Source organism: Micromesistius poutassou, assembly GCF_964030765.1.
Source record: "Micromesistius poutassou genome assembly, chromosome: 9".
Lineage (NCBI taxonomy): Eukaryota > Metazoa > Chordata > Actinopteri > Gadiformes > Gadidae > Micromesistius > Micromesistius poutassou.
The window spans coordinates 1,818,434-1,846,207 of record NC_140279.1 but is presented as its reverse complement, the minus strand read 5'-3'; the positions used below and the strand labels follow the sequence as shown (position 1 = coordinate 1,846,207).

At 48.6% G+C, this 27,774-nt stretch overlaps 2 protein-coding genes across 11 annotated transcripts in view; both read left to right on the top strand.

Annotated features, from left to right (window-relative positions):
• The window catches only part of LOC311353271 (myosin IXB), a 60,230-nt gene extending 41,647 nt beyond the window's left edge, over positions 1-18,583 (top strand). For 3 of the 9 annotated variants that reach the window (XM_084473118.1, XM_084473114.1, XM_084473115.1), the window contains 27 exons: positions 670-783; positions 1,709-1,748; positions 1,903-2,025; positions 2,233-2,313; positions 2,549-2,659; positions 3,031-3,153; positions 3,420-3,569; positions 4,013-4,173; positions 4,345-5,616; positions 5,986-6,061; positions 6,521-6,639; positions 7,674-7,792; positions 8,765-8,946; positions 9,358-9,465; positions 9,778-9,945; positions 10,249-10,290; positions 10,398-10,509; positions 10,689-10,762; positions 11,109-11,301; positions 11,568-11,696; positions 12,100-12,205; positions 12,797-12,928; positions 13,124-13,292; positions 13,985-14,035; positions 14,951-15,066; positions 15,623-15,747; positions 16,743-18,583. In XM_084473118.1, coding sequence (XP_084329244.1) covers positions 670-783; positions 1,709-1,748; positions 1,903-2,025; positions 2,233-2,313; positions 2,549-2,659; positions 3,031-3,153; positions 3,420-3,569; positions 4,013-4,173; positions 4,345-5,616; positions 5,986-6,061; positions 6,521-6,639; positions 7,674-7,792; positions 8,765-8,946; positions 9,358-9,465; positions 9,778-9,945; positions 10,249-10,290; positions 10,398-10,509; positions 10,689-10,762; positions 11,109-11,301; positions 11,568-11,696; positions 12,100-12,205; positions 12,797-12,928; positions 13,124-13,292; positions 13,985-14,035; positions 14,951-15,066; positions 15,623-15,747; positions 16,743-17,284 — 4,738 coding nt within the window. In that variant the 3' untranslated portion in view covers positions 17,285-18,583. Of the gene's footprint in view, positions 1-669; positions 784-1,708; positions 1,749-1,902; positions 2,026-2,232; positions 2,314-2,548; positions 2,660-3,030; positions 3,154-3,419; positions 3,570-4,012; positions 4,174-4,344; positions 5,617-5,985; positions 6,062-6,520; positions 6,640-7,673; positions 7,793-8,764; positions 8,947-9,357; positions 9,466-9,777; positions 9,946-10,248; positions 10,291-10,397; positions 10,510-10,688; positions 10,763-11,108; positions 11,302-11,567; positions 11,697-12,099; positions 12,206-12,796; positions 12,929-13,123; positions 13,293-13,984; positions 14,036-14,950; positions 15,067-15,622; positions 15,748-15,883; positions 15,940-16,742 lie in introns of all 9 variants that reach the window. The other 6 variants (XM_084473121.1, XM_084473120.1, XM_084473122.1 and 3 more) reach the window with 5 other exon arrangements.
• Positions 18,584-19,115: 532 nt separating this feature from the next.
• use1 (unconventional SNARE in the ER 1 homolog) lies at positions 19,116-23,251 on the top strand. 2 transcript variants are annotated; one of them, XM_084473126.1, is made up of 8 exons: positions 19,116-19,248; positions 20,161-20,210; positions 20,322-20,400; positions 20,538-20,690; positions 20,794-20,809; positions 20,911-20,941; positions 21,532-21,694; positions 21,901-23,251. In XM_084473126.1, the coding sequence occupies exons 1-8, from the start codon at positions 19,147-19,149 to the stop codon at positions 22,081-22,083; spliced, it is 777 nt and encodes a 258-aa protein (XP_084329252.1). In that variant the 5' UTR covers positions 19,116-19,146; the 3' UTR covers positions 22,084-23,251. The 2 variants fall into 2 exon arrangements, with proteins under 2 accessions (XP_084329252.1, XP_084329253.1); XM_084473127.1 differs by lacking the exons at positions 20,794-20,809; positions 20,911-20,941 and having other exon boundaries at positions 21,470-21,694.
• Positions 23,252-27,774: the final 4,523 nt, after the last annotated feature.

Sequence of the window (27,774 nt, the reverse complement as noted above, 5' to 3'; positions counted from 1 at the left end):
CGCCAAAGGACCGCACATCCTTAAAACCCAAGCCCGGCCGTGACAGACAATCACCCAGCCAATAACAGAGCCCCAGCATGAAGACGGGCGGCCAACCACGGCGAGCTTTTTGCCCAGCTCTGCATGCTCACCACAACCCTGGCGAGGGTCTGCGTGCGTCTCCACAAACATACGCAATGATCACTCATTCTATTTGTGTCTCTTCTTAAGAAGGAGAATACGACAGAGTGGTTGGGTGGTCTGTTCCGGGCTGCTTCTTTGGTGGGGGGTTTGAAATAGGACCAAGAGTTCGGGAGTATAAACCATGAGGGTGATTCATCGCAAACGAGATGAGTCTACGTTCCCCCCGCAGATCCTCCACCCAACCAGTCTGTCGTGTTGTGTACATCTCTCGGTTGATGGGCTCTTTGGTGGCGGTGGCGGTGGTGGTGGTGGTGGTGGTGTGCTGGCACTGTGTGGGTGTCTACGTCTTCTGAGGTGGCCTCCTAACAGCCACGTGTTCTTTCACACCTCATTCTACACCCTCCCTTTATTTCATCCCCTCACCCCGACCCTCCCTCTCTTTTCTCCCTCTTCTTTCCATCACCCTCCCCCCCCCCTCCGTCCGGCCCCCCCCCCTCTCTCTCTCTCCTCACCCGGGGTCTACGTGCGCGACTGCGCGTGCGTCAGGGACATGCACGCTCAGATCGTCAGCTCCATTAACGACCTGCAGCTGGACAGCGAGGACCCCCGCAAGCTGCTGCAGTCCTGGGGTCGCCTCAGGTTCCCCCGACACGCCCTCCAGTGAGTCCGCTGAGAGGCGGGATGCGGCGCCACCACGCCCCCCCCCCCCCCCCCCCTGGTGCCACTCCAGGCCGTCGGTAGACATCAGTAGACGAGTACAGAACAGATAGATCCTGGATCACAGATCATAGATCACTACTGTCTGTGCAAGTTCAGCCAGAACATCTGGGATGGCATGACGGTTATCAGATCAGAGAGTAGATCACAGAAAAGAAAGACCTTATATAGAGATGGTATTGTAACCAGCAACAAATCTAATCTTTTAGTAAACGATAGGCAGACAGTAGCATAACGCTGTTGGCTTCAAATCAACACATTCAGTGAAACTTCCATTGATTTTCGTTAGACAGTTCAGCTATGCAATTATTAGTTATTAAATTGTGTTCCTGTCATTCTGCTATCTGGTCATATGAAAGACCACAGCTGTCGGAGTGAATGCTTAAGGCTGCTGCATGAACGCTTCATAAGAGCAATGCCCACGAGAGAGCAGCAGAGATGGTGAATTCTCACCGGCAACTCTGCATGACAGATCGGCCAGCGGTTGGTGCACGTCAACACAGCAACATGGAACATCATAGGTTCCTGCTATGTAGAAGCAACAGAGTAGTGACTTGGTATGTGAAGAGCGGGGCTGCTCAGTGGCTGGATGAATGGACTCGTATCATCTCAACTCTCATCCGCAACAACATGGCTTCTCTCTCTTCTCTCCTTCATCTTCTTTTCTTATTTGAACTTTCTTTCTGCCCGATCATTCATCCCATCTTCCAGGAGCAGGCTGTCATCCCATTGACTCACAGCGCATGAAGAAGGCTCACCGTCCTACTAACTTCACTCCCACTGCATCGCTCCATCCTCCTACATCCACAACCGTGTCCCCTTTGCTCCTCTGACATCTCTCTTTCCTTCTCTTGTCTTCCTTCCCCAGGAAGAACAAGCAGACCAAGCAGAAGCAGATCATACCTAAGGTTAGTCAGGCCATTGGGCAATAATATATATATATATATATATATAGTGCACTTAGCTTTTGAGTTATTTCACGCCTACAGCGTAACTTTTTGTGAAAGGTTTATTTGTGTAAAGTGGTCACTTACCTTTTTCGCTGACGTGTCTGCTGTTCAGAGTTTGCTGGACTCACGGTCTCTCAAGTTCATCGTCGGCCTGACTCTGCAAGACCGCACCAACAAGACCCTTCTCCGCCTGCAGAAGAAGAAGAAAACCCCCAGCATCAGTGCTCAGTTCCAGGTAACATCACATCTTGGCAAGTAAAAGGTTGGCTGTTCCTGATGTCCTTGACCAAAACACATCATTTTGAACCGGCTCAAAATGATTTAACCCTAGTCAACAGTCTTGAATGGTTTCCTTAAGCTTTCCGGGTAAAGCTTTATCACAAAAACGTATACAAAGTTATGAGGATGCTGATGTGGGCTCCCCATTCGTTGTGTTTCCCAGTCCTCCCTGACCAAGCTCTTGGGAACGCTGAGTAAAGCCGAGCCTTTCTTCATCCGTTGTATTCGCTCCAATGCTGAGAAGGTAAGACTGGCAGTACAGAATTGATGCATTCAGTACATGGTCACCCACAATACAACTGTTGTTTAGGTTGGGACAAAACCTCCAACGGTGATAAGGCTTATTTCCTGACAACTTTTATAGCCAGAACCTCATGATGCATGCGTTTGAGTAGATGAGTTTTTAAGGAATGCAGATGGTTGGAGATAGTGGGCTTTAATTTTGAAATAATCTTGGCTGCTGTGTTGTTTGTGAGCAGAAGGAGATGTGTTTGGACGAGGCCTTGGTTCTGCAACAGCTGCGGTATACGGGCATGCTGGAGACGGTTCGCATCAGGAGGTCTGGCTACGGTGCCAAATACACCTTCCAGGTAATGTAGGCCTCTTCGTTCTTTTTTTTTTATGGACTTTGTTTATTTAGTTTTTATTCACAAATCTAAAATAATGGAAAAGTGTTTGTGAGTGACCTTGTCATGATGTAGTGATGCAGTATAAAAACATGCAAAAAAATAGCCACTTCAAGGAAAGCACAACACGCAATCAATCATTGAAATATTGGTCATATTTCAAATACCACAGTAAATATAATAAAACTGCCCTTCTGGGCCCCATGCAGTTCTTAGAAGTATTCCAACTCCGTCCCAGGGGTCTAACATGTCTACAAAAAGACAGTGGAAGTCGGGTCTTGAACCCAGAGGCTTTCGTCTTTTGAACCATTGGTGTTTTTGTGACGTTCCTGCAGGAGTTCATCGAGCATTTCAGGGTTCTGCTCCGTAAGAACGCCACCGACTCCAGAGAGGACATCTCACTGCTGTTTCAGAAGATGGGCATGGACCCCACAACCTACCAGATCGGCAAAACTAAGGTGAATATGATCATAGTTTATCTGATCAAAAATAACGTTGAATGGAAAGGGATTTGCGTTGCAGTATTATGTGACGTAATCAAAACCACTTATCCTATTGTATCTCTGTATAACGTCTGTTTCAGTTCCACATAAAGCCTATGCAACGTATATAAAATATTATGTAAAATCTCTATCTAATATCTTGATATAACATCTCTTTGTTGCACCGCTGTGTAGTCATATCTCTGTATAACATGTCCATGCACGTCCATCTCTGCCCGCAGGTCTACCTGAAGGAGCTGGAGCGGCAGCATCTGCAGGACACGCTGCACAAGGACGTGATGCGTAAGATCATCTTCCTGCAGCGCTGGTTCAGAGCCCGGCTGCAGAGGACGGAGTACCTGGCCATGAGGCAGGCGGCCGTCGTGCTCCAGGTACGGCGGCGACCCCGACACACGCGCTGATCTCTTCCTTCACGCGTCTTCACCGAGTCTGCAGGACCGAGGAACGGAGATGTAGAACTTGGCACACCTGCTTGATGTCTATCTCTAAAAACATGTGCTGACACTACAGGACCCATATCGAGCGTCAAATAAAACCACAGTCGTCTTTTGAACTCTTAATGATTACTTGCCTAGTATGTGCCTTAAATACTCCATATTCCATATTAATCGTGTCGTTTTTACGATTACCTTGTAAGCATGCTTTTTAGGCTTGCATACAGAGATCTGTTTGACAACACTCCATGCTAACTTGAAAGAAAATGTGTGGGTGTGGCCTTAAATGGACCAATGGACCACCTTCTCTACCAATAGGAATGTTTTATATTGCATTTGGACTAAATGGCTTCTCCCGCCCCCCTTGCCCACCTTTCTAGCGGTCATGGCGCAGGTACTGCAAGGAGGAGAGGCGCGTGCGGGCCGCCACGCTGATCCAGGCTGTGTGGCGGGGCTCCAGGCAGAGGGCAGAGTACCAGCGCCGCAGACAGGACATCACCAAGCTACAGGCCCTGGTCAGAGGAAACTCTGCACGCAAAAGGTGAGAGGCCGACATTTATTGTGTCTATATGCATATATTTGTCTCTATCTATATTATAATCGACATGTAATTTGTTATTTTTACTTGGGATAGGTTGATGTTGACATAGACATGTTTTCCATTTCAATCAAGATGTTTGTCTAAAGTCTTTTATCTGTATGGTTTTATCAGATGCAATTCCATCCGTGAGGAGAAAAGGCAGGAAGAGGAGGCGGCTCGGAGGAGGGCAGAGGAAGAGGAGGCGAAGCGCAGGGCAGAGGAGGAAGAGGCCAGGAGGAAAGCGGAGGAGGCCAGGAGGAGAGCAGAGGAGGAGGAGGAGGAGGCCAGAAGGAGAGCAGAGGAGGAGGCGGCAGTTCGGCTAGCAAAGGAGACTGAGGACGCCCGACTGGCGAGAGAGGCCGAAGAGGTCGAGAAGCAAAAGAGGGAGGAAGAGGAGAGACTAGCGAAGGAGAAGGCTGAGGAAGTGGAGGCCGCTCCGCTGAAGCCGGCAGACGGCCTGGAGGCCGAGCCCCGGACCAGGGAGCACCCGGACATCGAGCTGGTGATGGAGGAGACTTTGGATGAGAGCCAAGCAGCGGAGAAGTTTCTCCTGCCCGAAGAGGAGATCCAAGGCGCGGCCTCCGGCCCACAGCCGTCCGGGGAGGCGGGCAAGGAGGGAGAGCCGGAGGACGAGGACGAAGGTCTCGGGGAGGATGAAGACAGCGGTGAGCCTTCGTCCCCCAGGTCCTACGTGGAGACCAACGGTGCCCTGGCTGAGGCTGGCTCTCAGCAGGACGAGGAGGAGGAGGAGGAGGATGTGGACGTGGACGTGGAGAGCCATTCACTAGTCGGGGCCCCAGAACCCACGGAGGACGTCACACCCGGTACCCGACCCGCATCCGGCACGGCCCGCGCGGCCCCGCAGGCGGAGGAGGAGCAGAGCAAGGGGCGGCCCCCGGCTCTCCACAAGGGCCAGTCGTCCAAGAGCCAGGAGAAGAGGGAGCAGCGGCGACGCAGAGGCCTGGAGCACAACCAGCGCGAGTCAGAGCGCGCCGCCTCCTCCTCCACGCCCGCCGCCGGCAAGGACGAGGCCCCGCCGAAGTCGTCCCCTCGGACAAAGGGCAAAGGTCAAGAGGCCTTGACCGGGCTGAAAGACGGGGCCGAGAGCAAGGAGCTCGACCAGTACCCCTTCGTGCACTGGAAGGTGAAGGATGACAAAGGGGAGAAGAAGGAGGCTCCGGTCGCGACGGGCCCCGTCCGCCCGTCCAGCCTCGCCCTGCGTCCCTCCGGGGACGCCGGGGCGGAGCGCAACGGCCACGACGAGGCCTCCGGGCTGCCCAGCCTCCAGCGGCGGCCGGGGGCCCTGAAGGAGAAGCCGGACAAGTGGAGGGCCGGAAGGAAGAGCGAGGGAGGGTCGCCCCCACTGCCCGACGGCGCTCAGCACAAGAGACAGATCCATGCACAGTACGTCCACGCGGTGCCTTGTCGTCGCAGCTCGGTGTCTGATGCTGTTTGTCTTGTCTGTTTTACAAACTGATTATATATACTCTCTCTATATACTCTCACACACTAAAGGGGGAACAAGCTATATGGATCTTCTACACTGCAATAGCAATAAATACAACTATACCTGTGTATCAAACCGGTTTGAGCAATGGCCTGTGCTTTGCATAACTTTAATGCAGATACATACTACAGTTATAATATTAGACACGTTGCTCAGACTCTGCACTGGCATCATCTTTCTCATGTAATATCCTCCGTGGTCAAGCTCTGACGCCAATGTCATCCTTGTGTCCCGTGTCTGACCTTGAACTCTCTGATTCTCTGCAGGGCTCGAATGACGTCCACATCGCTAGACGGCTTGTCTACAGGGTCTGACGGGGCCGGAGCCTTATCACACAGAGAGGTACCGACATCTATCGATCCACTCATGTAGATCATTAGGCATCAGGGCGGCATGCGGCTCAGGAGGTAGAGCGGGTTGGCTGGTAACCGAAAGGATGCTAGTTCCATCCCCTAGCTCCTCCTAGCCGAGTGTCGAGATCTCTCTGAGCGAGACACCTTACCCTAACTGCTCCCGACGAGCTGGCTGTTGCCCGCCTGGATGCATGGTTGACACTAGCCGTCGGTGGGTGAATGTGTGCATGAATGGGTGAATGTTCGACAATATTGTATAGCGCTTTGAATCGCCACTGGTTAGAAAAGCGCAGTATAAATGCAGTCCATTTACCGTGTGTGTGTGTGTGTGTGTGTGTGTGTGTGTGTGTGTGTGTGTGTGTGTGTGTGTGTGTGTGTGTGTGTGTGTGTGTGTGTGTGTGTGTGTGTGTGTGTGTGTGTGTGTGTGTGTGTGCTCTTTGCTCTGCAGGTGTTGAGCCCCTCAGAGAGCCATTCTGATGGCTCAAAGAGCAGCTCCTTCAGAAGGAAGAGCCAGGACGCAGCCAGTCGCCACGACTCCCCCCAGATGGTCCCCTCGACGCCTGAAAAGTAGCCATTCAATTCAACTTTGTTCCTCTATTAGGATCTTGGTTTGCATGCTACACGGTGACGTGCATTCAGGACATGTGGGACAGAGTTTATAATCTATGTTTATTGTCCTTGTTACATTCAATAACCAGACTACAAAGAACTTGTTGAACCAATGGTCATGTTCTGTTTAATTTACAAAAATAACGGGTATAAAGGAGTATCGTATATTCATAAATATACTTCATATATTCAACTAATAGGTTTAAAGAATTATATTAAAGGGGTGATGTACAAAGATAACATGTTTCGGAGCTCCGATATCTTATTTCGATATAACCGCGGTATGATCTCAAAATCATAGTTTTAGCTACAAGTACAAACACTGATTTGAGCCGGTTTTCTCCAGATCAAACCTACATCCCTGGCTCCCTCATGTGGCGATGCCTCCACACGCTACACAACCCCACCATATATAGAGACGCAGACGAGCCTCTAATGGGCAAAATCAGTGCAGACATGAACGCGGAAATTCCAGATTATTGAACGGCCTCTGATGGGGTTGGCGTCTGCCCAAAGGCTTGAGGTCCTCCCAGGGCCAGATCACCAGACGGGGGGGGGGGGGGGGGGGGGGGGGGCGATGGAGGGATGGGAGGGGTTACGGCGGATAGATAGTCTTCTGAATTATTGTTTGTGTTGTCATCTCCGGTTGCTATGACAACACTTTCGGGGGATTAGTTTGGGTATGTGGCGGTTGTGCTGGCCAAGTCATTTCTTTCTGATTGTATCCAACGGGTGTCAAGGGAAAAATGCGAGGTATGCTAAGATAGAGAGTGCTTATTTGGCTTAGGGTTAGTAGTATTTCAGTCTTATGTGTTTGATAGGTAATTCAAACGATTGCCTCGTTACATTCAGACTATAATCACTTTTGACTTTAAGAACTGATCCGTTATAATTACCTGGTCAAGCCGCAGGTTTGAAACGATATTCAGGTTTGCCTTCTGAATGGTGGCACATGCCCAGCTCTTGTCATACATGGTGGTTCTGTGTCCCAGGTCAACGGGTTTCCTGAGGATGATCTTGAAGAAGCGGCCCCACAAAGAGGCCCAGACTCCGGACGACGCAGACTTAACCATGGCCCAGGCCCTCAATGACAAGTCTGCTGGAAAGGAAGGTAATTGAACCAGCGGCGCATCCGTCCCAGGCTACATTTAGTGGCCGAGCAAATGAGATGCTTGCGTCTCTAGGAGACGACTCGAGGGGATTAGCGTCTGGTAGTCAGGGGGGGGGGCATTTACGGTCCCTGTTAAGTTCACGGGACTCTGTGTGTGTTTTAGAATGAGCAGTGTGAAGCACGATTCAGCCCCCCAGCACTACCTCAAACACACAGCGGGGGGGGGGGTCTGCACTGCAGTTAGGGGGGACTTACACGCATTGGTCGCTGAAGCCCAAATCAACTACACTTCCTGGAGAGGGAGAAATGGAAAGCAAAACACAGGTGTGCTAATGTTGTTCCAAGGCCTTGCCTGATCACACTTGTTTGCTTTCTGAGTAAACGATGGCCGGCGCGGGGGTCACGCTCCACAGTCACAGAATAATAGAACGATAATTAGAAGCCGCTGCTCCCCCAGGAAGTACAGACAGATTGGGCTCTGGAGGTTAAAGACCAGATGGATGATTCCAGGGGGGTCATTCGAAACAATCGGTCGTAGATGCACGGTGACGGCAGGCACCGCCGTGGTGGAACCAGCATCCCTGCCGATGTTGGGACCGCAGAGTCGCTCACCAGCTCCCGCAAAAGACTCAAGACTCACTTGTTCAGAGTCGTCCCCCCCCCATTCCCCCCACCCCCACACACACAACCCTCTTACACACTTATTGTATGCTGTATGTCCTGGCGCATTAAAATCAGTACTTAGCATTGTGTAGCATCTTATCCTAGCTGTCTTTGTTCTTTACAGTGAATGGGTTAACCTAGCGATTGTGAGTGCTTGGCCCTTAGTTCTATGAACATCCTCACTGTACCGACAGTGATATAGCGGTTCTCTTTGCTTCCGACGAATGTTACTTATTGTGAGTGGCTTTTGGATAAAAGCGTCTGCTGAATGTGACCGTGACGCTGCGTGTCTCACGTGTGCGTCCGAAGCCCCGGCGGCCGGCCAGTCGTCCCGCCCCCACTCGGACTCGGCGGGGAAAGGCCTGAGCCGCAACCCCACCATCAAGATCAGCCGCGCGACGAGGGTCTCGGAGCAGTGGAACGCCTCGCTGGACCGCGAGATCACCAACGCCAACGAGCTCCGGCACCTGGACGAGTTCCTAGGCAACCAGGTGAGCTAGTCAGCCACAGACACACACACACACACACACACACACACACGCACGCACGCAGACACACGCGCGCGCGCACACAGACGCGCGCGCACACACACGCACACAGACACACGCACACACGGTTAATTATTTGGATGATTGGTTATCTTTTGCTCAGCTGGATCTTGCTGTCCATATTCCTCTCTTTTCAAATAAATGGCTCTTTATTAAGGTCTTTAGCTGCCATATTTTTAACTAAATATAGTTTAATTAAGTTTCATTATTTATGAATCCATGAAAAGATTCAATTATTTAATATGGATTGTCTCGTTCTTTTTTTCCCCATGCATCATTTTTTTTGGAGCTCTGTGGAAACTCTGTATGCCCTCAGTGCATTGATGGACCTTCTGCTCGACTTTGTGTTTGCAGGTGAATGATTTCCGCTCCAGAGGAAAACAGCTGTCAGCCACAGAAGCCATCTTCGTCACGGCAACCATGGAATTCAGGAAGAACATATTGGCCATGTACTCGCTCACGGTGAGTTCACATGCTCTCACCCATTAACTCGCACACGCGCCTAACACACCGTTCGTCTTTTACATCTTATTGGTCACTCTACGATAAAGACCAAGCTGTAACTGTAACGGGTCAGATTTGTGCCTCTGTTGCATTTCACATCTAATATAGTGGCTTTCATATGTACAACGGAACAGGATATGTGTATATATCTCCTTCAAAGTGCCAATGCACTTGTAGAGGAAACTGAATTTGAAAGCATGAGATGCCTCCCCCTCATGATCCACCTCCGTCTCTTCTCTTCTCTCTCCTCCGCCTCCTCACCTGGAGCAGAAGCTCACCATCGGCTACAAAGACCTGATGAAGGGCTACCAGGCCAAGGTCATCCACCTGGCGGGGGAGAGTCAGAAGGGGGAGGTGCAGCTGGTGGTGAACCTGTTCCAGTCGGTGCTGGACGGCTTCATCAGGGGGGAGATGAAGAAGGAGGAGGAGCCTGTCAAGGTGAGCATATTACCCCTGGGTTGTCTGGGACTTATCGCTGGTGCCACAAATAACATGCTATAACTATGGTCATTTAATATCACCCTTTTTAATGATGAAAACTACAACTATCCTGATTCTTATTTTTCATACACTGTGGCCCCTCTGTTGAAATGTAATTGACGAGCACCATGGTAACAGAAGAGTAGAAGTTACAGCTATATATTTGGGGATTTAAAAGGCACAATTGAGCCTTAACTCAAACTGGCGGTGAGCTGTAGGCTCAGGGGCTGAATTGACATCCACCCCCTCTCTGTATTTCAGCCTGCTAAAGCCAGGAAGAAACGCCGGAAAAAGGACAAAAGTGTAAGTATTCAGTTTGGTGTGAATGCATTTCCTTTTTCTTCTGATTGAATCCCATTGTAAACGTACCGTAGACGATCGCTGACAGACTTCTGTCCCCGTCGTGTTAGATGGACAGCCCCCTGGACCACATGTTCAGCACCTATCAGGTCAACATCATGCAGTCATGTGACCAGTGTACCTCCTACATCTGGGGCATGGAGAAGGCCTACATGTGTAGCTGTGAGTATTGAACCCTCGGCCACACGTACACGGGTCAATTGCTTTGTCACATTTCCCTCTAAACGCTGAACAATTAACCAATTCATTTCGTTCAGTGTTCCTCGATTTAAAAACTGCTATTTTTGTTCCTTGTTCTGCAAACTTATTTTTTTTGTTATATCTTGATGTTTTTTTTTCAGATTGCAAAATGGTGTGCCACAAGAAGTGCCTCTGCAAGATCGTGACCGACTGCTCCACCTTCTGCGCCAAAAAGGTAGGGCTCCCGTCGGCAGGCAGACTGGTTCACACCAGTCTGGTACTGGACCACCGCATGGAGCGAGGACCAGCCTCGATCTCCTCAAGGGAGAAGGTTTTAAAACAGTGTCTTGACGGGTTATTAAGTAGTAACATGCTCTAAAAATCATAATATAATTTTAGAGAATAAGAGACAGTTATGTGTTGTATGTTGGACACATTTGGTCACGGGGAGCTTCATTATTACATTTTTAAAATCATATTTGAATTCATATTTTGTATGGATATGTTGGATGTTATTGTTATTACTAATATGGAGAGATGACGGCTTGTTGATCGGCTAGTGCGGTCTGTCTCATCCACAGAGCGACGACGAGTGGGGCGGGCAGCACTTTGGGGTGCGGGTGTGTCGCCTGATCAGCGACAAGAACCCTGTTCCCATGGTGATGGAGATGATGCTGGAGCACGTGGAGATGCACGGCCTGTACACGGAGGGCATCTACCGCAAGTCGGGCTCGGCCAACCGCATCAAAGAGCTGCACCAGCGCCTCGACACAGGTGTGTGTGTGTGTGTGTGTGTGTGTGTGTGTGTGTGTGTGTGTGTGTGTGTGTGTGTGTGTGTGTGTGTGTGTGTGTGTGTGTGTGTGTGTGTGTGTGTGTGTGTGTGTGTGTGTGTCCCCTCTTTGAGTGTAATTAAACAGCGCATCTCGTCTAGTTATGAAATGTGAGATAATAATCAAGAAGAAATACAATGGGGTATTTCACAGATGTATTTGGCGGGTGGGCTCTGACCCGGTGTGTTTGTGTTGTTGTCCGGGCTGTAGACCCCCACCTGGTGTGTCTGGATGAATACCCCATCCACACGGTGACGGGCCTGGTGAAGCAGTGGCTCCGGGAGCTCCCCGACCCCCTCCTCACCTTCATCCATTACAACGACTTCCTGAGGGCCATCGGTAAGGAGGGCCATGCTATTGACACAGGAGTTCAAGAAGTTCAAGGCAAAAGCAAAACGAAACGCATAAAGTCACCACTAAGGGGCGCCGTTGAGCAACGGAAAGAACAAAGAATGGAAGCTCTGCAGCTTTTCAACATGACTGATGAGGCTGATGTGGAAAATTAGTATAAATTAACAATTTTAAAAAAATGGAATTACAAATCTACAGATTTTTTTTTAATTATAGACACAGCTGAGCAAAGACAAGTGTCCTGACACATTTTTCTAGGTTTGTTATTCGTAGAAATATACAATCTGTCCAGTTTATATTATCTAGGCTATATTTTAGAGAGGCAGAAAGGTTCCAGTTTGTACCAAGTGGCTTATGGTGTGTGTGTGTGTGTGTGTTTGCCCGGGCGTAGAGCTACCAGAGAAACAGGAACAGCTTCATGCCATCTACAAAGTGCTAGAGGAGCTCCCGACAGCCAACTTCCAGACCTTGGAGAGACTCATCTTCCATCTTGTCAGGTAAACCTTTGACTAGATGACCACTGTGAAGGCGGCAACAATAATCCATCAAACGTCAAGATAGTGACCTGTGAGAATGTCGGAATAATAATCCAACATTAAGAATAATCTTTTTTATTTGTGTCACTAACACATAGAAAAATCCAAGTCAAAACTCCCCCCCCCCCCTCCCACATCCGTCTTACACATATTGTATGGTGTACGTCCTGGCACTTAATGTACACACTTATTGTATGTTGTACGTTCTTGCACTTAAAAACAGTACTTAGCATTGTGTAGCATCTTATCCTAGCTATCTTTGTTGTATACGGGGAAGGGGTTAACCTAACAATTGTTAGTGCTTGGCTCTATGAACATCCTTACTGTACCGACAGCAATGTATATCTTTTCTCTTTCTTCTGACAGATATACTTATTGTAAGTCGCTTTGGATGAAAGCGTCTGCTAAATTCCCTAAATGTAAATGAACTTAGAATAAATAAGATATATTATATATATTATATATTATATATTATAAGATATATGCTTATATATAAGCATATATTTTTTGTAGAAACAAACTTTAACCCCATGTTTTGTCTGTGCTCGGCAGGGTGTCCAAGGAGGAGCCTCACAACCGCATGTCTCCCAACTCCCTGGCCATCGTGTTCGCTCCCTGCATCCTGCGCTGCCCCGACAGCGCAGACCCCCTGATGAGCATGAGGGACGTGGCCAAGACCACCACGTAAGCCCCCTCAACCCGGCCCACCGCAGCCCTTCACTGGAGAAGACCCAGAACCATACAAATCACGGATTAACCGTTGATCCAATTATCTATTAGATTGATCCCTGAGGTTAAATCGTCAATTCATTGGATTCAACGTCTCGTTTTCCGTCTTCCCTCTCTCTGCACGTGCGCGTACGCCGTCCCGCGCCTCAGGTGCGTGGAGCTGGTGATCAACGAGCAGATCAGAAGCTACAACGAGAAGATGGAGGAGATCGAGCAGCTGGAGTACGCCGAGACTCTGGCCGTCAACCAGCTCAAGCTCAAGAGGCAGAACACGGTGAGGCCCGGCCCCCCGGCTCCAGAGACCGACCCCGCCATCCTGGTACGGTCTGAGCACACACCCCTCACCACTGATGTGCCATCACGGCCTGTTCGTCCTGCACCTCTGCTAGACAGGGTCGGGAATTTTGATCCCAAGTGTCAAGAGTAGAAATGTTCTGATACCATCTTTTTCCTTCCTGATTCCGATTCCTGAACTTGAGCATCAGCCGATAAGAGTATGTACTGAATACAGCGTCTAGCCTTGTAACTACTAATAGCACTTGTTCTTGAAGGGTTTTCTTACAATGACAGCAATGTATAGTCAGTTCACTTACTGTCGACAATTTTCTTTTTCAGAACTAGATCATTTACATTTATAAGCTATAATTATAATAATACATTTGTATTCTTGTAGTTAAGCGTCAGCATCTATGTTTTCCATTCACATTCCGACTTTCCACCTCCGACCATTAACGAACGCAGCATAACACTGCAGTGTTTGTGGTGTTCTTTGCCTGTGTAGTCAATGAGCTAGTCATGTGATGATATCGGTTCGGCACGCAGACCCAATACTGCATTTTAGGCAGGATCTGAGGAATTTCTGATACTGGTATCGGTATCGGAACAAGTCTAATCAAGAGTTCTACGATCAGAGTTCTACCATGTACGTTGTGTTTTGCCATGTCAGTTTGAGTGTGAGGTTCCTTGTGTTCTGTGGGTAACGTTCAGCAAATGTTCCTTGTCTCCCCTTAGCACTACTGGCATTTCCCTCTCAGGTTCTCAGCTCCTTACAAAGGAGTGGTGGTATGTATCATTCAGCACTAGTCCCGAGTAGCCCTGGTAGTAGTGGTAGTCGTAGTGAGTGTGTCACGTGCACCATGCTGATGCGGCTCTGCATGGCATGTTGACCTATGGTGATCTGTGACCTCTCCACCTCTCTCCCTCCCTCCCTCTCTCCCTCTCTTCATTCACTGATATTGTTCCTCTCTTACTAACCGGTCGTTCGCTGCATGGTGCTGAGTGGAGTGTGGTGGTCGTTCTGCTGTGATGAGATGAATCCCTGTTCTCATGTGTGGTTGTTGATTTGGTTGGTTGGTTTTTGTTTTCATTGCCCTTGCCTTTCAGTGTGCCTCGTTCTTGAGTAGTCGGTTATGGGTTCTAAAGGTTCTGATACGCTCTGAATGGTTTGGTCTTTTGTGAGCCGAACCATTTCTGAGAATACAGTGGCTTCCAAGGCATCCCAGTAAAGGACACTCAAATAAATTGAGGCCATTTTTTTTTTTGCTGTTAATAATATATTTGAGGAGATGGGGTTTTTTGAAGCCCAAAAGAAGGTGTTCCTTCCTCTTGAAGTAACTTTTAAAAAAGCACAGTGCCCTCACAGGAGGCCTATAAATCCCGAAACTAAAACAGTCGGTCATCCATTCTAGTGGTTTCTATTGAGCGGTTTCCATCGCGCCCCTGTATCTCTCAGCCTCCTTCCCGGCCTCCGCTCTCCTTCCACCTCACCCTCCTGCTGTGTTCTACAGAGCGGCTGCCAGAACGGCATGTTGTAGATGCATGAGTCATTCACTCCCTTTTGATCCCTCAACCAATGTGGCATCGATCTAAGCCGTGGGTCCCAAAAACAACCAACCTAACATCATGTCGAGCTCTGTCCAGCTCTGACACCGTGACGCGAGTGGTGCCGGTGTGATGTAGAACGTCCTTCTCCTCCAGCTCCATGAGAAGCCCAGCTGTGACCTGACCGCCGTGCCTGAGAACGAGCCCCTGGACTCGGACGCCGAGGCGGAGCAGAACCTGGTGGAGCGCATCAAGTCCATCAAACAAGAGAAGTACGATATCTTGTCTTTAACAAGACTTCCTTCCCTGTATGTTTACTTCTTTAAACACACACGCACGCACGCACGCACACAAACGCACCATTACACCTCAACTCACAATTGTGCATTTATAAACACACACACACACACCGTTACACATCAACTCACAAGAATGCATTTATAAACACACACTCAAGCATGCATACACAACTATACAAACACAGCTACAGACAATACAATAAGAAGACTATTAACCCCCATAGAAGTGCAGAGCCATCACACGACTAAAGAGACCCTATTGTCCCACCAGGAACGAGGCGGATGAGCCGTCAGAGTTTCAACACTTAAAAAGTCCAACCACTTGGCATCATATGTGTCCACCTAGATCAACCTCACATGTGGTGGTGAAGCACCGCCCCTTTAACTTCTTTCCCTCCATTTCTCCCACTCCTGCCCCCCTGGTCCGTGGAACCTTCCATTTCTCCCACTCCTGCCCCCCTGGTCCGTGGAACGTCTGCCCTCTTCTCCTCTCTCCTCTCGTTAACGTCTCCCTCCTCGGCCCGCTCAGAGACGACCTGGCGTGCCGCCTCCCGGAGCTGGAGCAGCCGGGCTCGGACCAGGAGAACCTGGACTCTGAGGCCTCGCTCAGCTCCGAGAGCCTCCTGGACGACCAGCGGCGATCTGAGGCCGAAGGTTAGTACTGAGGTGCTCTCTCTCGCCCTCTTTCTCTCTCTCTTTCTCTCTCTCTCTCCACGTGCCCTTGGGCCGCTGCCTCCTCTCGGTGGGTTTCTGACCTGTCCACACGCCTGGGTCTTCTGTTGCGGTGCAGGTCTGGACCAGTGATGGTGATGTGGTGGCGGTGGCGTCTGCGCTATAGCCAAGAAGGTTGGAGGAACTGCAACCCCCCCCCCCCCCCCCCTCGCTGTGTGTGTGTGTGTGTGTGTGTGTGTGTGTGTGTGTGTGTGTGTGTGTGTGTGTGTGTGTGTGTGTGTGTGTGTGTGTGTGTGTGTGTGTGTGTGTGTGTGTGTGTGTGTGTGTGTGTGAGAGATCTCTTGCATGGATTGCTTGCTTGGTGTCTATCTTCATAGTTCATCAGTTGTAAGATCCCATCGAATAGTTGGTGCATGCCCTGTATAATGCGCATGCAAGGTGCATGTTATCACTTTCTCTCACGCTCATCTTCATCTTTTATAAACATTTAAATCTGCAAACCAAACAAAAGTTCAATCAAAAGATCATTGCATGAACCTTATGTTTTCAACCATGTTTTCAAATCATCCGAAAGCATCAATCAGCACACCAATCTCCGATGTTAAAGCCACAACGGCACGTTTAATCAAACTTAAAGTCTTTCTTGTAAAAAGAACTAAAAGATGATCGGGTGGCACAGCCACGACGGCTGGACTCTCCTTCCACTCCAGCCAAGAGAGAGCCCCGAATGGGTGTGGAAGCCTGCCTTTTAAGCAGGCTTCCTCCCGGCTCCTCAGGTGCTCTGCATCACGTTGATTGTGACGAGGCCGGGTTGCCACACTATCCTCTTCTTGGTGTTTCAGAGGTGCATGAACGTCCTTGCACACTAACTCTTTCAAACCGGCAGCTCTGACTCTCAGTGACCTGAAGAGAGACGACCAGAAGCTGTCGCCCTTCGACTGACTTTCCCCCTCCCGTCTCCTCCCCTTCCTCTCCAGGACCGAGCTGTGCCCTGCTGAGGAGCTCCAAGCAAGTCACCCGACCCCGACCCTCTGACCTCTCCCCGCAACCCAAGGCCCCCGGCGGACTGCGTCTCTCCCCGCAGGGCCTCAGCCCCGGCAGCTCCTCCTGTTCCTCCTCCTCCTCCTCCTCCACCCCCACCTCTCCAAACTCCTCCAGACATCAGCTCATGCGGCGCAGTCCAGTCATCCCCAGCACGGTGAGGCTCCCCCACGGCGTGCTGGCTCAGTCCGGGTCCCTGGACCCGGGCCCCTCCCCCCAGGCCGCCTGCGGCTCCAGGCCGCCGCGGAGGACGAGGGATCAGCCCGGCCGGCGCAAGGACGTCACCCAGTCCATGTACGTGGACAGCGCCGACTGCCCAAGGTTTTCGCCCGCGTCCTCCAGACCCTCCTCCTCCTCCTCCTCCGTCTCCGCGGCGACATCCATCCCGCTGCCGCTGCAGACTCACGGCTCCGCTGCTCAGCGCAGAAGACGCTTCTCCGACCCGGACCCCTCTTGCACGGGGAGCAGCGAGGCCTGACGCGGTCGACGGACGGACGGGGGAGGGAGGACCCCGCCTCTCGGTGGAGGGACGGCAGCGACGTCCGTCTGCAGGAAGAGCCCCCTAGAGCGGTTAAGACACTAGGAACTACAATAGAGAAACACACAATAGGACACCGTCACGGATAGGAGACGACAGGATGACTTTATGGGTTATGTGGATGGACCGCCATGTGACAGGAGAGAGAGAGAGAGAGAGGCAAAACGGACTCGTTAAGTAGAGGTTGCCATGGTAACCAGTTTAAGAGTTACCCTTTTAGAATCTTGTCGTCCTGAGACTTTGACACAACAGGTCGTAATGTTGCCAAGCACTTTTTGTATCATTATTAATATATTGTGGTTATCGACTCTGATTGGAAGAGGCTGGATTTATAATAGTCTCACGATGGACCTTATGGACACAAAACCTTTTTTTTTTTTTTTCTTCTTGAGATTTTTACCCACATTACCCGCATCATCATCTGTGCTATTTCAAGGACACCCTACAGGCTATAACTGCACCTTTTTCATGTATTTCGTAGTTTTCGCAATAAGCACATTAAGCCAGTGTGCTTGTTTAGAAGTTGACTAGTGCCTTGATTTTGTACTGTAACTGAACGGCATATAAGCAAAACAGTTTCTACGCGTTACCTATATGGCATGGATCGGGGGGGGAGAGAGGAATGGGCTGTGTTACCCTTTTTCTTCGGGGAGAGGGGGTCTTTCCCCACACACACACACACACACACACACACACACACACACACACACACACACACACACACACACACAGATTATGAATGTCCTGCTGCCTTACGAGGACATCTGCAGTCTCCGAGGAGATTCACTCCCCACTCTCTGAAATCCGCAGCGTAACACAACGACAACGCGGCTGGGGAGCCGTCTGGAGCCACCGTCTCGCAGCTTAGGGAAACGGCCACGGGCAGCACTCGCCTCTTTTCCTTGGGCTCAAAGCAGACGCCCAGTAACAATGTTAGCCCCCTGGCACGATGTCTGCCACCCTCAAGTCCTCCCTCCTCCGCTCCCCCTCCTCACATAAAGATATGGCTGAACCCACACAAGTGTGTATGTTACCCGGCTTCCAGGGTGGAAGCAAGGTGGCACAATAAAAGCATACCTCGTTTGTATTTGTAAGACTAATGTTTCTCTTGGCTGTTGAATGCCGTCTGGTCCGTGTGTCGTGTTTTGAGTGGGATAAGAAGACGATGTGTTTTGGTGTGATTGGAGCTGTATGATGTTGTGTTACCATTTGACGGGACAAGATAGTAAATGATGCTTGTAATAACCTCTGTTGTGTGTTACTTTTTTATATAAATAAGTTCTGAGAACCCATGTCATTATAATTTATTATGACGTACAGATAGAAAAGATTGCACAAATATTCTGGTGATCAAGTATCCCTTCTTCATTGATTAAACTCCCAATAATTGTATATAATTTTATATATTAAAATACAACTAGCATACAGGGTTATTCTGCTAGAATATAGAAAAGGTATTCCTACAAATATCTGTTTTAGCCAACATGCTCACCTAAGGTAATTGGGTTACAAATAATGGTTTTCAGGGTGTAATGTTATTCTGCTAGCAGTCTTCACTACTACACAGTAATATACAACTACAACAGGACGACAGTAAACTAAAACATTTTTAAAAAATCATCTTTAAATCTGCGTCACATTTGACTCTTATGCCTTTTTTTAAAACACTTGCTTTGTAGTTTTTAAAACCAATTTATTAGACGACGCTTAGAAATCCTCAAAGCGTAACGGTTGCGTGACGACATCATTGCTCGCCCGTGTAGTTACGTCAAAAATACCGCGACGGCCTGTCAGTTCTAAACATGGCTTCGTCTAGGCTAGAAATCAATTTTATCAGGTTATTGTCCCGCTGCGAATCTATAGCCGCTGAAAGACGAGGTGAGACAGAGTGGCGATTAGAAAAGGTAAGCAGTCGATCCGTTTGTCACTATCTTTCGATTTGTATTTCGTTTTCCTGTTGCCCAGTCGCTCGGAGAGCCACGTCGCCAGTGACCACAGATCGTACCTGTTATGTTTGCCCTCCGCACAAACTATTGATTACATTTCATAGTAAAACATATCCCCGTATTATGATACTCACTTATTCCCAAAATGACAAACATTCGTTATTAATGTAATGTGAATGCCCAGTTGCCTCTGTAGCTCGTCATGTATAAATATGACAAGTCATACGACGGTGTAACACATTGCACTGGCAGGGCATCAGGCCAGGGAACCCGATGCTGCTGCAGCATGGACCTGTCAGTCACTAGGGACACAAACAACGCTGTTCGTTGGCTGTGGAGGTTCATGCACTATAAATGATAACCTAACCCATATTGCATATGGGGTCATCCCTTGGTTCCCCGGGTCCTATGTTCCCCGCTTTGTATGTGACCGGGGAGCGAATGTGTTTTTCGTAGGCGGAATCCGGAAGAATCATGAATATTAGGGTCACGGTTATGGTTAGGGTTAGGAGTCAGCGTGCGAGTTTGTCGTGACCGGGGAACATAGGTACGCTCCCTTGCATATCGTGTAAACAAACGTAAAACCGTCTGTCTTTGCCGTAATAGTAATACGCGGACGGGGATGGGACATACGTGGCTCCTTCCTTCTTAGCTCTGGCCTTTCTGATTTAAGATTGCAGAAAATAATCGTGTGTTTGTCCTTCTTTAGTTTAAACTTTACATCCAGAGCTACCTTTTTCGCTGTATTGTTATACTGTATATCGGTTTGAGACGCATTAAGGAACGCTATCTTGCCAGATGCCTTAACGTTAGATCTACCCCAAAACACAGACTTAACAATGATAACGGTTTGCTTTGTTTCTATTTTAGTATGTTGGTGCCCTGGAGGATATGTTGGTGGCTTTGAGGAAAAACCCAAGGTAAAGTTAGTTTTATATTTTATTAAGGTCGATTGTCCCAAACGGATGCATGAATCATGTAAAATCGTTTACAATGTATGTAATTACAGACTGTAGCTATTTTTCCCCTAGCAAACCTACACCAGAAGTGTTGACAGATTACACAAGGAAGGTAGACTTCCTAAAGGGAATCCTGGATGCTGAGAAACTGGTCAGTATAGATGAATCTTGCTCTATCACACACCGTTCCAGTTGTATTGATTGCAATTTTCTCAACTGGTGAAATGCTGTATTTAATCAAAGTAAAGAGAAAAAACTGCAGAGTAAGATCCCTCCTATTTCCTTCAGTCTTCAACAACAGAGAAAGCTTTAGCCAATCAATTTCTTGCTCCGGGACGAACACCCACGATAGCCAATGAGAGAACGCCTGCGTCAAAGACGGTTCACATGCAGACAAAGGCCCGGTGTACAGAAGAGATGAGGAATGAGCTGCTGGGCACGGTAAGGGGGTTGGCTTACTTTAAATCCAAGCTGACTTTGAAATCTACTTAGTGTAACATTCTGAAAGTATGACGTTTTCCTCTTTTCCAATCCCCTCTCACAGGACATGTCAGGGACAGGTGAGAACCTTGTGAAAAAAGAAAAACGGGTCTTGTTCAAAAAGGACAACTTAAAAATCCCTTCTTGAAATGTTATAACCTTTTTAATCTTATCTCCTTAGGTAACTCAAATCAGGATTTGCGAAACAGAAGGTAAACAGAAGTCTATCAAATACAGTTAAAGTTTATGGATGTGTCAAAGGCTGTTAGATAAAGATAAGGTAAATTTATATGTGTGACATTGACAGTGCATCCTTTGTCAGTTTCCAACACTTCCTCAACACATGAAACACAGACACACCTTGTCAGTTGGACTAGAGATGGAAAGAATATAAAATGTGAGAAACGACAATGTATCGCTGTCGGTACAGTAAGGATGTTCATAGAACCAAGTGCCAAGCACTAACAATCCCCAGGTGAACCCATTCCCTGTGTACAACAAAGATAGCTAGGATAAGACGCTTATCAATCAAAATGTTAAGGTGCAAAGACGTACAACATACAAGAAGTGCGTACAATAAGTGCCAGGACGTACAACATTGAATAAGTGAGTATATTAAGTGCCAGGACGTATAACTGCATAAGGGAGGAGCCTATGCAGAGTCTAGATGAGCTCTGAACAAGTGAGTCTTGAGGTTTTTTGCGGCAGCTGGCGAGCGACTCTGCGGCCCTGGTCTGTAGAGCGCCGGCGTCGGCGGGCGGCGGCTGGCTAACGGGGCCTGTGTCCCTGCTGTGGTCCTCAGGGGCGTGCCTCTGGACGAGCGGCAGACGGCCACAGAGCTGGACGCCGTGCTGCAGCACCACCACGTGCTGCAGGAGAAGCTGGCCGAGGACATGCTGCACCTGGCCCGGAACCTGAAGAACAACACCATGGCCGCCCAGAACATCATCAAGCAGGACAACCAGGTGGGCCGCCGAGCCAACGGGGAACTCTGGTTGTGTGCCGCTGTGTTTTACTTGCGCTCTGTGTGCGCTTAATGTTGCAAGAAATCTAGTTTGATACACTCTTATCTTCATCGCATAGTTATGTTTTTGCGTTATAAAGAAACTCAGCGCTGGTCATCCGTGTTAGTAAGTGGCCTGTGTTATCCCTCGGCTCCCCCCTCTTGCAGACGCTAAGCCACTCGATGCGGCAGGCCGACGTGAACTTTGAGAAGCTGAAGACGGAGTCGGAGCGCCTGGAGCAGCACACCAAGAAGGCCGTCAACTGGTTCCTGTGGATCATGCTCTTCCTCGTCTCCTTCACCTTCATCAGCATGATCCTCTTCATCAGAATCTTCCCCCGGCTGAGATGAGGGGTGCTGTGTGTGTGTGGACCTGGAGGCTGGCCAGTTTACCATCTTCACTCCTCAGTGGGGTGGGGTCTGCTTGTTTTTGAGCAGGACAATGACACCGAATGAGCAGCACATTGATGGGGGCTGGGGCTACGTCTCCGTCGGTTTGCGTTCAAAACAATTGTACATTCAAAATCGTGGTCAGCAATTGGTTCTTCCAAATGTCTGTATTTCTTGTGACAAAACAACACACACACACACACACACACACACACACACACACACACACACACACACACACACACACACACACACACACACACACACACACACACACACACACAGAGTCTTATCAGCCTGGCCTGCTAAGGATTATTTTCAGCAGCGGCACCAATGCTTTGGAAGGCATTTGAGAGCTAAAGCATTGTGTTAAATCGCAGCACACTATGCCATAATTGCCTTAGTTGTTAATTAAGAGAATACATCATCCAGGCCATTCAGTCGGCACAGGCATGCTCCTTCACACAGCGACCACTGTTGGGTTGAAGAAGAACGCTGTGCAGACACATTGGCTGATCGCTTCATGTTATGAATACATGCCCCATTATTACCCCCGGAAGTGCAGGGTCTCAGTTGCTACTCCAGTCTGGATATAAGAGGTTGAAACTGGAATGGTCACATCGAGGTCCGAGACTGTTGAAGGACTTGAGTGTGACTAGTATGGCCTCGACATTGATGTCATTGGGTCTGATTTATGACAGTTAAAGGACTCATGTCTTCAATATTGTTGATCTCTACATGAAGTAGCTAATGATAGTCAGAAAGGCTTTGTTTCGCTAAAAGCTGTATTGGTGATGTTTTTAGTTTCAGTAATGAAGGTACGCAAGTGTGATGATATTATAGATTATTGACTTATCATGGGGGTTACGCCCAGCCAATCTGAAGAAGTACATTATATATTTATCGGTCTACACTTACACAAATAGTTAGGAGTTTCCTGTAAATGGAAAGCCTTCTGTCGCCCTCTGTCGTTCAACTATTGGCCGCTGCAATATATATACGTCGCCACATGGTGTCAGGCAAGACTTTGGAAAAGCAGCACATAACCCCAACGAACCCTTCCACCTATTTAAAAACGATTCTAGGATAGGCGTTTGACTAAATAAAGGCAGAGAGCTGTTGAACCTCGCTCAGCATATGGCGTGACCATTTTTTTTTTCCATCAGTTTGATGAAAAACATATACATCAGTTTATGCTTTGACAAGTCTGAACTTTTAGCGTTCACCTTGGAAGCCACTAAAGCAAAACGTACAAGTTATGCTTGGCCTTTTGGACGGGGGTGTAATGCGCTCAACTCCAGCCCCTCGGTATGCTCCGCCCGTGTTGTGAGTTTGCATCCGAGGCCATTCCGAGGTGTTGGTTGCCGAGCGGCCTGCCCGGGCTTGCCGCTCCGCCGTGCTGGCCCTTCCCTTCTTCCCCCTTCTCCCCTCCGCCTGCAGCCACCCTACCTCACGGCTTGCAGCAGGGCTATGAGGCCCAGCTCGCCTGCTGTGTATTTCGGGATCTATGGGGGATATTTCTATCTGGCGGAAGCCAAGGTATGTAGGCCACCCGGAGACCAATTGAGGTTGTGTGACAGAGGTGGAGCCGTACAGGCATCGTTCATATCGTCACAGCTGCTTTAGGCCCGCCATGACACTAAAGCAAACTCAAGTTGGTTGGGCTTTTGTTTTTAAATTTCCCTAAAACATACGTTTGAAAATAGTAAGTTCGTTTTAAGTTCCCACGAAGTCATAGGTGTTTTCTTTTTATGAATGGAGAGTGGAAGGCTCATTGATGGCGTTTCACCCTGACCTTTGACCTGATCAACTTGAATGAGCCCCCCCCCAGTCCAGTTCTCTATTCCTATGGAAGCTGGCTCAAAACACATTATTCACAAAAGCAACGTGGAGGAGCATATCTTGTTTTAATAAACAACTAAGATAATCATACATCCAGTTAACCACTCTTGTGTCTTACTTGTCCCATTATTCACCAACCTTGGTGTGTGTGTGTGTGTGTGTGAGAGAGAGAGGCCTAATCCTTTAAACAGCAAGGTGCATACAAGTTCTAAGACATACAAGAACTTCCATTTTCCTCATAGCTTTTTAATTTAATTTTTGGCTGTGTTTACACTCAAGGATTTAGGCTGCCGACAGAGATGAAGGAAGAGGTTTTTTTTCCTTCTATTTTCCGTTTGCTTCTTTGCCTCGGGGTAACACGAGGGTAAAGAATTTGTACCCAAGTCGTAAAGGTTCTCCGTTATTAATAATGGGAGGGCCAATAGCACCGTTGTGCATTGCAGGTGAGTCATGTCGTGCACAGTGCACACAAGTCGCGTCATATTTGGAAGGTAGAAACCCAACCGCTTTTTTGGAATCTGTGTTCTGATTACACAATATAAGATACCGTTTAGTGTATTTATAGCACCCTTCAAACACAAAGGACCCGAATGCTGCGTAGGCGGGAATTGCGGTTTAAAAACGTCTAAAGGACGGCCATTAAAATAATGAGTGTGATGAGTGTGTGGCCTTTGCCCGCGGCAGATGAACCAGTGAACTTAATCGTGTGATCTCTCCTGTCTGCACAGGTGTTCTGGTCCATGTCTCTGTTATGTTTCTACCGTTACACTGTCGCTTCTGAACCCACCCACTGTGTGTGTGTGTGTGTGTGTGTGTGTGTGTGTGTGTGTGTGTGTGTGTGTGTGTGTGTGTGTGTGTGTGTGTGTGTGTGTGTGTGTGTGTGTGTGTGTGTGTGTGTGTGTGTGTGTGTGTGTGTGTGTGTGTGTGTGTGTGTGTGGTTTACGTTTGAGAGTGAGAGTGTCTGCCTGTATCTGTCTGTGGTTATGTTGTGTCTGTGTCTCTTCCTCTGTCCACAAAACAAACTCCCACTCCCACACACACACACAGCTGTTTGACACCAAAAAAGGTGTATAGATAAATCTGGATGCGACATCTTTAAGAGCGTGAGAACCATACAGATATATACGTATAGCCTACTATACGTGTCATGTCATAAAGAAAAAAACGAATAAAAAAAACCCTGAAACTGTCTCTGTACGGCAGCATGTCCTAACGTGTACGTGCACTTAAGTGCATGTGTGCATGTGTGTGCGCATGTGTGCGTGCCTATAGCACCCGATAGACCCCATCTATGTGTTATTCAGAGCGGCCTGCCCTTGCCTCTCTGTTCCCCTGGGTCCCCGGCCAGGTGTCAACATGTGGGTTAATGCACTGAACCCTCCAGCCTATTAGTCAGGCAGCAGGAGCAGCGCTGACAGAGGAACCTCCCTGCTGCTCCCTACACAGGCTCTGATGTATAGAGCCCAGGTAGAGGCTTCATTTCTTGCTACTTGGCTCTTTCACCTCTCAGTGGGGCAGGATCTCCCAGCGGGGGCAGCAGGACAAGGCCGGGGGGGGGGGGGGCATGGAACATCCAGCAGTCATCCATACACCCGTCCTAACCCCCATGTGTCTGTGTGTGGGGGTGGGGGGTGTATTGATGACTGCCGGATGGTCATGTCGCAATGACAGGTTGAACAACCGTCACGGGATGGATAAAGGCGACAGCCTATCCGTCCTTTCGCAGGTAGGTTGTTTAGTCAGAATGAATTCTGATGAGCAGGTATTCCCATTGGATTTTCTTACTTTTTACTTTCCTTCAGATATTAAAGAATCAAAAAATATTTTTTATTGCTTAAATACACATACATTTTAATGTTATGAATTGACGTAGGTTTCATAAGCAGATTACATTTTGTAATGATAAATATGTTACGATAAACATGACATGATCATATTTAATAACCTAAATGACAGCTGCCCACATGAAATAACCTATAAACCATACATGAACCATACATGCAACCATACACCTTAACAAACAACGGTTAAAACCAGCCCCTCCCCCGGTGCAGTGCAGGGCCTCACTCTGTGCATGGCCCCTCAGACGAGGGGCCCCTCGTTTTGCCTGGAGGATGCACAAGACCAGCAGCATAATAACAATCTGTTGAGGAAAGATGAATTGCTGGGGCCAGGTGGCCGGGGGTCTGAGCCGGCCGGGGGCCCGGGGCCGACGCCTGGTTGTGGCCTCCAGGAAGTGTCCCGGGGGCCCCGCGGTGGAGAGGGTAACGTGTGGTGCTGTATGTGGAAGGGAAAGGTAGTGTGGCGAGGGCAGGCGGGGGTGTAGGAGAGTTCACTCCCAGGAGGCCCCATGCAGCAGGTGTAGGGCCTCTTCTTGAGCAAGGCAGGCTCCTAAGGACTGTATGGATTATGTACATGGGTGTGTTTCTGTGTGTGTGTGCGCGTGTGTGTGTGTGTGTGTGTTTGTTTGCGTGTGTGTGTGCTGGTGTTTGTGTGTTTTCGTGCTGGTGTGACCATGTTTGTGTGCTGGTGTGTTCGTGTGTGTGTCGTGGTGTTTGCGTGCTGGTGTGTGTGTGTGTGAGTGTGTTCTGGCAGTGTATGAGTGTGCACTGGCGTGTTTGTGTGAGAATGAGAGAGCAAAAAGAGGTTGTACACATGATCTATTTGAGCAGGGCTTCTGTTATTTGCCCTTGCTCCACCTTTTTGTTCCCAGTTTTGTTTCAGCTCTGTTAGTTATTATTGATGCGTACTCCACACTGCATACTGTGTACTCAGCCTCACTTGTGAGTCCTTTCAGGTCAAATCATCCAATAAATGGCTTGAGGTTAATGTAATGTAAACGCTTGGGGGCTTGAGCAGAATCGGACGAAAGACACAATAGCCAATCGATTATCAAGTAATGGTTTGTTATGTGGATATTGTTTTGGGAACAAGACCCAAACGGTTTGGAGGGAAAGGGATAAAGTGCTTGTCTCAGTCGTTGTTGGGGTGCACCTCACCAAGGCTGTCTCATTCCAAGGGCAGGTCAAACGTCAGACATCAGATGTTTTGTGCCTCAACTGAGAATGTAGGAGGTGCTCCATCAAGGCCAAACAGATGTCTGTGATCTGTTGTGAACACAAAGGGTTACATCTTGTCAGAGCCGGGGTCCCGGACCAAGGCCAGAGCCAAAATAGTCGTTAGTCGTCAGTTTTTCCGCTCTAAATTGTCAGGGACTCACATCGATCATTCACAATGATCATTTTCCGTTTGTAAGGAACTGAAACATTCTTCAAATATCTTTTGTTTTGTGTGTGCAATCCTTTATCTGCACGATCATATTCATTCATCATTTCACCATTATTGTTCATATGTCTTTATTATGAAATAATATGCTGTTGTTTTTAAAGTGTTACCAATATGTAGCACACTATCTGGTCTGTTGCTTAACTTTACTTTACTATTTCGTGACTGTGGGTAATTTTACACACACGCACACAGCCACAAACACACACACAGACAAACACACACACACACACACACACATACACACAAACACACACAGACAAACACACACACACACACACACACACACACACACACACACACACACACACACACACAGCCACAAGACAGCCACAGAAGTAAAACATTTAGAAAACAACATATGAAAAAAAACATGCATATGCTGTCTACAAATGGTTGAAGCTAATTGGTTGAGACTGTTGTCTGGGGCCGGGTACCGGACACCGGGCAGGTGTCCGGAAACGAGTTTCAGCCCGGATGAAGGGGACGTTCTGAACTGGGTCCTGTTCAGCGGGGTGTGAATGT